This window comes from Cryptotermes secundus, unplaced genomic scaffold, assembly GCF_002891405.2.
Source record: "Cryptotermes secundus unplaced genomic scaffold, Csec_1.0 scaffold847, whole genome shotgun sequence".
Classification (NCBI taxonomy): domain Eukaryota; kingdom Metazoa; phylum Arthropoda; class Insecta; order Blattodea; family Kalotermitidae; genus Cryptotermes; species Cryptotermes secundus.
Genome location: NW_019720577.1, coordinates 181477 through 190473, shown reverse-complemented (window position 1 = coordinate 190473; position 8997 = coordinate 181477). Strand labels below are relative to the sequence as shown.

The 8997-nt window shown below is 38.6% G+C and overlaps 1 protein-coding gene across 2 annotated transcripts in view; it reads left to right on the top strand.

Annotated features, from left to right (window-relative positions):
• The first annotated feature begins 333 nt into the window (after positions 1-333).
• The window catches only part of LOC111869679 (Golgi resident protein GCP60), a 40768-nt gene continuing 32104 nt past the window's right edge, over positions 334-8997 (top strand). Inside the window, exons 1-2 of one of the 2 annotated variants that reach the window (XM_023861382.2) lie at positions 334-859; positions 3093-3234. In XM_023861382.2, the coding sequence (XP_023717150.1) occupies positions 673-859; positions 3093-3234 (329 nt within the window). In that variant the 5' untranslated portion in view covers positions 334-672. The remainder of the gene's footprint in view (positions 860-3092; positions 3235-8997) is intronic. The other variant, XM_023861374.2, reaches the window with a different exon arrangement.

Below are 8997 nucleotides of genomic sequence, written 5' to 3'. Positions count from 1 at the left end.
ACCGCTAAGCAAGTGGCCGAACTCGCTTGCTCGGCGGGACTGATGGTACGCACCATTTATCGGTAGGGTATAGAGACTGGTAGAATATCATAGAGGGAAGCACAATAGATCAAACCTCAAATCCATTTGTATAATATATTGTATGTATTGAGCAGTTACGTGTAGATTCAGTAATTGGTTTTAATATTATGTGTCTACGATATCTATCACGATGCCCCATAATGAGAAAGTTACTATTTCGACTCTGCTTCGAAAACGCAATACGAACTAAAATCATTCCAGATTATCGCAGAACACAAGACTTTTCTTCCGCCAAGTTGGCTACCAAAAGCATAACTTTCCTGAAGTTATGTTCTATACGTTCTATACATTTTCTATCGTTCTCTGCGATGTTACAATTGTTACCACAGGTCAGCGAGTTTGTTGCTGTTTAATATTATGTCGTCTCGTATTTTTCCCTGCTAAGAGAAACAAATTTCTCGTATAATCATTTGTTAGGCCTGCTAAATAGGGGAATTCGCGTATTTCGGTTCAATTGCAAGTTCGTATATGAAGTGATTCAGAACAATGAATGTAAATATTAATTGAATTATCAAATAGGCATCTTTTGCTAATCCATGAATTATATATAGTAGATTAAACTAGTACTTCAATGAAAACCGGTAGACGTGTATGACAATGGCGGCTGTCGAAGAAGTGTCTGAACTCGATAACAGTCTAGATCGTTTAAGTATTGCTTCAGAGGATAGTTTGAATCGATCAAATACAGATGATGTTATTAAAGAAGACGAAGGGTCAATTGAGAAGTGGGGATTTAGACTGAAAGATTTGTATCGTCTGGCCTTAAGATTTTATAAAGGTAAGCAAGAAGCCAGATTCAGTAGTGTATTCATTTATAAGTGGTTTGGATCGGTTGCTCTAAAAAGTATGTAGCATACTTTTAAGATAATGTGCAGGAGATGCTGTGAAGGAATGATAATGCTAATAAAATGGTGGCGAGGAGTTCTGCACATGTGTGCCACTAAAAGCGTTAGTTTATTCAAGAAAATGTCAACGTTTCCAATATGAGCTATACTATAACCTACAACAGCTATATAATTTAAATTTGTTATTTGTTGTTTAGAATTAAAAAATTGTATCCACCCCATCCAAAGATCTCTCTGCTTTCATTAAATGTATAAAGATTCCTGGAAATGGTAAGGGACTTTGTTTGTGTAGGATAATTCAGTGTGTGGTTAATAATTAGTAGCCAAGATATATGAATGGTGAAATGGAATATGGATGGGGAAGCATGGGGGAACAAATGTGTAGAGAAAACCCTGGGAGGCTGTCAAATGAAAGAATGTAAAGGTGTGATACAATGTTGCTCCACTACAAGTATGGGAAAATCTGAATACTTCAGGGGTTTGAATAGTGGATTCGCTTTATGCAAAACTTGATGCAGACTCATTGCTTGATTTTGCCATTCATCGCAGACAAAGTGAAACACAAAGTTGAAAAAACATGTGTAAGAACAATGAGTGTTCACAGCATGGTGTCACATGGCAGACAGATGCAATAGGCTTGTGGAAGTATGACTTTGGTCTCGCCCACTCATCTTCTTTCACTGAGCAAGTTACAACCATAACAGTCTGGAAACTCCAATACCACCTCATGTCATCTCATTTCAGAAAAACTATAAGGTTGTGCATATTTACTTTCAGAGTGCCAGTGAGTGACATAACAATTGCACTGAGCTGTTTGTTTTTGAAATTGTAATTGTTGCAAGTGGTACATCTAAAATAATGTCATGTCTTTATGCACCTACACCTGAAACAATGCGAAAACTGCGAGTTTGTGTTATAATTACCCCCACTAATTTACTTTTTCATTCACAGATATTTGCTGCAATTTTCTAACAATGTGCTTACTCAGCATGTGTACACTCCCTAGCAGAGAGAGAGAGAGAGAGAATCTAACTAATTGCACTGTTTGTGCCTGATTATTGCAAGTTTTGTGAATATAATTGCAGTTTTGTAGTTTCCAACCAATTTTGTTGTATTGCACATGCATAAGTATATAATTTTATATGTGTTTTTTTTAATAATAATATGCCATAAAGAAAGCTTAAATTTAACAGAGAACTTCAAAAGCATTCCTCTGCTCCAAAGCTTGGAGAAACAAATTGAAACAGCATTGTATTATGTGCAAGACTTTCATGTTTGTAGCAAACAAAGAAATTATGATTTAGAAGCACATATCAACAGTGCCAAGTGCATATGTGCGTGCGCATACACGCGCTCGTGTACAAATCCAGAATTGCCGTAATATCCCAAAGGTCAGCAAATTTCTTTAATGAACATAATTAAAAGAACAGAAGAATTGGCAGTAGGAATTGAAGGAGCATTGTCATTTCATGCAATACAATATTACAAAGGTGTCAGTTATAATTTACATTGTTCTCCCCCCATTTTTTACTCACAAAATGTGGCCAGTCTGTGTACTTAGAACCAAGTTAATCCAGATTTACTTTTATTTAATGTGATAAATGTAGTACAAACTACCTACCCACCCACCTACCTACCTACCTATCTATCTATCTATCTATCTATCTATCTATCTATCTATCTATCTATCTATCTATCTGTCTCCACTCGGTGCTACAGCCCTGGATGAGTCTTGGCCTCCACTACAACCAGTCTCCACAACCAGTGCATGCTGCCATAGGAATGGATCCACGCATGATGACCTGAGGCTGGTTGTTAGGTTTCTAAACAAAATTCTTTTTACAGAATGAGGTTGTTAGCCTCATGCCCAACTCCCAACATGGAGAACCAGGGTATCTCTCTTAGTCCGGACTCTACCCTTTGACCTTTCCGGCACGGGTGATCCTGCTGGTAGTCAGACTACCGCCAGCATAGTCACAGGTCACATAGTCATGCAAGACCCACCACCATGACAAGGTGGAGCCACCTTTGGAGGGGAAGTAGTACAAACTACCTTATTCTTTTGTGTTTTTAAGTTCTGGATATCGTAGTAATGTGGAGCCAGAACATAGAAAATGTAGTATTTTCTTGTTTTCCTGTGAGGCTTGCATTTTTGTGTGTTGGCAGAGAAAGAGGGAAAAGCTGTTCATCTGTCATATGAGGACAAATTGAAACTTGTGGCCTACACATGTCAAGTGAGTCATGGAAAGTTCAACTCAGACACTGTGCCCGCTTTAGGAGTGCTTGATGTAATTGGACGGGACAGACGGTATGTTCATGTCACTTATGTTGTTACTTTGGTTGCTGCTTTTGTGAAATTGAATTCTGTGAGCAAAGCTGAATGGGTGTAGTAGTCATTTATAATGTTAATGAAATGGTGCAGTTGTTCTCTGTGTTCCATAACTTCTTATTCTTGTTTTTTATTCAATTTACCCATAAATTCAGAAGTCCTCAGGTATCTGTTTTGTTCCATTTTTTACCATAACCAAACCATGCAGTATATTTATTTCCATTTAATTTAACATATGCATTTTAAGGCCTTTCTCTTCTTTATCATTACTTATTTTCCCCCTCCTTTTCTGTTCTTATGAATAATCATTTATGTTAATGCTTCATCCTTGGGCTGAAATACATGAACTTTGAATGAAACAATTTTTTAATTATGCAGTTTCCATCACGGGGTACATGGTAGCGTAGTTGGTTGAGGGGCTGTGCTACAAGCTGGAAGGTCACGGGTTCAAGTCCCAATGAAGTCATTGGATTTTTTCTTCGCTTGACCTAATCCTTCCAGTCGCACTATGGCCCTGGGGTCTACTCAGCCTCTAACAGAAATGAGTACCAGGAATTAAGTGCAGCCGGCGCGTAAGGCCGACAACCTTACCGCCATCTTTGAGCCAGTTGTCTAGATAATGTGGGACCCTCAAGGTCTCACATCCCTATGGGCCTTCACGGTCTGTTACAGGGATAGCTTTACTTTTCTTTTACCAGTTTTCATCACAGGCATTACCTGATGATTATTGTAATAATGAAGGTAATTAACATTGAAGTATTTGGTAATAAATATTGATTCCACATGTGAAGTACTGGGAATATGGTTTTTATTACCAGTATTTTGATTGCAAATAATTGAAGTCACAGATACTAAGTTTGAATTGGTAAGGTAATGGTAAAATCATCTGTGTACTTAACCCTCCAGTGACGGGCTCTGTATGTGGCATGCCAGTGGATTCTGTCACATGTCGCCAGGCTCCGTACCATGCGCCCATATTGCAGCTCTAAGTTTCAGCTCGTATTTTGAACCATTGTTTTTCATGTAAAGTAATTCTTTTGGTATGAAATTAAAGAGGAAATTTCAGGTATCATTTCATATATTCGTTGTCCCAGTTTGAACTTCCCGCGGGAGTTGTAATACATTTGAATTCTTTGAAAAAATTTTCAATTTTAACACTTTGTTACCATACAAATCTACCTCTGGCTAGGGGAATTCTTATGATCTAAATATGTTAGATCGATACTGTGTGCTATCCTCTGTGTTGATCAAAAGAAAACTTGGTTCTCTTAAGGCATATTCTGAACTGTGCTGCTTCAACATTGGCATTTGTAAGTACAAAAAGACACGTGGAGAGTCTATGACTTTGAGATGTGATGTTGACTCTAAGAAGTGTGTTATGACTGCCATGTAGCAAACCATAAACAGTTCACTAGATGAATGGTACTACTGTACTTCCCCTTTGTTCTATAAATACACACCATGCAGTCTGGTTAGCCAAGGCCAGCCACGAGGAACAAAATGCCCAGTTGTGTTGTGTCATGACCAGCGGAGAATATATTTACTTCAAACCAAATTAGAACAAAGTTTTATCAGATTTGGAATTATACACTGAAAATGGATGTTTGTGCTTTTCTGAATTCTATGGTAAATGGCAGAATCGAGAATAGCACAAACATCCATTGGAAGCTTTAATTGTTTCTTGCATCCTGTTGTGTATTTGATCAATATTAGAGTCAATTTTACTGACCACACAACATATGTTGTGTGGTCGGTAAAATTGACTGTAATATTGATCCATTGGGACAATATGCAAAACTATAAGGGACAAAAGAAATGTTGTGTGGTCGGTAAAATTGACTGTAATATTGATCCATTGGGACAATATGCAAAACTATAAGGGACAAAAGAAAAATTTATGAATGTGATGATAATATGTAGGAATAACACAAGGAAAAGAATAGATCAATTGTCAATCAGAATTCAGTTAATTGAGGGACTCTGTGAAATATTCTAATGCTGTAGAACACAAAGTGCCAGGTCGACATTCATCTGACAAAACAGTACCCCATCTAAGAGAAAGAAATTTTATAAGCAAGATTCCACCAACTGCTAAGAAATCAAAACCACAGAAACAACGTGTTGTGTGTCAAATCTGTGTACTGGTGTGATGCGTGTGACAAGGGACCCTGTGTGGAATGTTTTCATGACTAAGACGCCCATTGGCCATCATTTGTGCATGTCTGGCTTCCGCCTTTTCTTCACCAGCTCTGATTTACTTCAGCAGCAGTTCCATCATCTGCTGTGAGTCCATTCTAGCTTGTGTGGTGTTATGGTACTCGATGTGGTGTTAGACCAGTAATTCTTCCAAATTCGCCTAAGAATCCGAACTGATCCCACTTCTAACACCAGTTGTCATGTGTTGGATATATCACGCGACAAATAACTTCACGTGGGTCTCGTCGGATTCAGCAAATCTTTATTGGACATTCACTCTTACACACCGTACAATTGTTATCACTTCAACTGTATTCTGCGGCGGCTATCTTTCAACTGTCTTGTATGGCAACTAGGTTCCACTCTCTTGTATGGCGACTAGGTTCCAACTGTATTGGTGTTGTCTGTAGCTCTCGGCTTATGTAGGTGTTCTGCGGACTCAATAGAGGACACCTCTTGCCAAGGTTCAGTCTCATGTGTTCAGCAATCTGTTTCTTCAAGAACGCTCTTTATAGATAGGTAACGTGTTTCATCTCACAGGGTGTTTCACGACTTTAGGGCATAACTGCAGGAGGTGATTTCCTAGGTCTTTGTGATCAAAAAAGTTCATATAAACATGTGTCCAATTTTGGATGGTTACAGAGTTATGACCGTTTTTCCATTCCTGTACATGCCCTCGTGTGAACTGTGTCTGTCATCTGACAGGTCGCTATTTTTAGCCAGCTACAGACAGAGCGTTCTCGTTATCTCGACACTTGAGAACACCTAAGGCGTGGTGGGTTGGTATGTACCTGTGCGGTTCACAACCGAGCGGCGGCCTGTGTTGTGGCTGGCGGTGGCATTTTCGAAAATCAGCTTTAAGCACCAATAAATTCAAATTAAAAGTATTTTCACGAGGTTAACTTTACATTCATACTTTAAATGTATCATGTATTATGCTGGTTTATTATTTTATTCTGTTTATTGTCAGTAATCGTTACCTTCTATTCTGAGTTTAAAACGGTCATAACTCCATAACCGTCCAAAATCGGACACATGTTTATATGAACTTTTTTGATCACAAAGACCTAGGAAATCACTTCCTGCAGTTATGCCCTAAAGTCGTGAAACACCCTGTATGACATTCGGCCAACTCGGGTTGCTGCTTGCTGCATATATATATATATATATAACATTTGACCGTTAAACGTTAAGTGAAATGTTACACTCTCCAGTTTAAATATTTAAATATCCTCTGGCATAGGAGTTTGGTAGGAATTTAAATGCCCACTGCGGTGAAGGGTTAATCAGTGCCATGCCATGAAGACATCGGAAGTGAAGTATAGCTTCACAAATTATTAACCTTGGCACTAAATGGGAAAACAGTCCCCAGTAACCATTGGGTAGGAGTCAGAGTGGGACTCAGAGCTGGTCTGGATGCTCTGTAGACGAGAAAGTCTCTTTCCCCTGTTGGGAATCAGACCCATATTCCTTGGTCTTTCTGCCCATAGTCCATCACCACAGTTGTTATTTCATTACAGTTTTCTGCACTCATCTTTATGTTGCATTTTGTTTTGTGGTTGAACTGTTTGACCACAGAAAACCTAAGAGCATTTATGGTTTTGTATTAGGCACCAACACAGAGGCATGGCCTGTCTTTCCACATGCATACCATTTTTGCATTGTTCAGTTCTTAAAGTGCGATTTCTCTTTACATGGTTAGTAATGGAGCTCTTTGTGCAATGAAACTGCATAACTCATATCAGATCTAGGCACATTGTGTGACTTGATGCAATTTAAATGTACATGAGAGGTAATGCAAATATTCACACAAGGCAGAGTCATGCAGTTTTCCTTCTGGAGTATACACTTGAGCAGTTGACCCCATGTGGACCATCTTGCAATGTCAGTGGGTTCAGAAGTGTTCATATTGGAACTAGAGATGAATGAAGTTATTTGGGACACATTGTATGCGGAGCACAGAGACGGAAATTAAGAAGGGTACTTGGGATAGTATATCCAGAAGTGTGATTTAAGGATATGAAAATAAATGTACTCAAGAAGAAAGAATAAGTAAGTTTGATTTATGTGTTTTATAGTTTTATTAACCTTAAAATATTTAATGGTTTAAATCATTGTACTTTTGAAAAATGCTATGGAACTGCATCAGTGTCATTTGGAAAGGGGGAAAGATGGAGAATGAATTCCAGTATTCTGAAATGGATTTGCAACCCTGAACACTTTTTCAGCATTAGTGTTATGAAATTTATCAATCATTAAAGTGTCCTCAAAGTTTTAATGATCTGTTTGCCAGAGAGATTGTGTGGGTCATAATAGACCTTTCCATTGTCAACAGCAAAGTCAGTATCATTGTAATTATATCTATGAAATGTTTATTTGTGTGACAAAATATCAAACATGCACTGCATACTGTCATGCACTTGAAAGCCAATAGATGAAGATGCTCTTTTCAATCAGTAACCTGTTGCAAGTTAGAAGTAAGTTTGTCATCAGGCCAAATACTTCATACCCAGTAACCATGTAAGGTGCAGTTACATTTGTGGTGGGAAAAGAGTTTGGGCTTTAGTAATTGAATGATTTTGCTTTTCATTTGCTCCCACAGCCTTGAATTTTTAAGCTCTTGAGTTCCAATCTTTTCTGTATGAACCAGTTTCAGCATGTACAAAACAATAATTTGTAACTGCTATAGACCAAAAAATATCAGAAAGGTAATTAAAATATATTATATATATATAAAATGTAATAATATCGTATATATATATACATATACAGGGTGTCCCAGGAGGAATGGCCAAAACTTCGGGAGGGTGTTCCTTATTATGCTGATATAATCCAAAACACCTATGTCCAAAGTTGAATGGTTACGGAGATAATGGCTCGAGAAAAGTGTGGTCTTCTGGCGGGTCCACGCACTGTACCTGTCAGCTGAGACGCCTTATCTTTGTTTGTCCTTGAGTGCGGTGATTCACACTAGCCGTAAGCTCATGTGGCTCATATGCTACCTACAGAGCCTACAGAGTACGTTGTGGCAGCGTTGTGAATGGTTGGCATATTACGTGTAGTTGTGCAGAGTTGCTGAAATGCCTTTTGTGTTTTCACTTGTTGAATATTGTGATATGCATTTTGTGTATGGATTTTGTGGTCGCAATGCACGTGCTGCTGTTGAAGAGTACCAAAGGCGTTTTCCTGGTCGAAGGGTTCCATCTCAAAGTGTATTTATGCGAATTCACCAGACATTGCATGATACTGGTTCTCTTCCGAGTGTTTCTGTGCAGTCTGAAAGGGAGGATGTACGAATGATAAACACACGAGAGAACATTATTGAGATGGTTCAGAGAAGTCCGTGTCTGTCCACTCGTAGAATGGCCTCTCGCATCGGCGTATCACGTATGCAGGTGTGGCGAACTTTACATGATGAAGAGTTGTATCCTTACCATCATCAAAGGGTACAACATCTGGAACCAGGCGACCATGCACAGTGTATGGATTTGTGCCACTGGATAAAAGCTCATCCCGAACTGTTAAACGTCATTTTATTCAGCGATG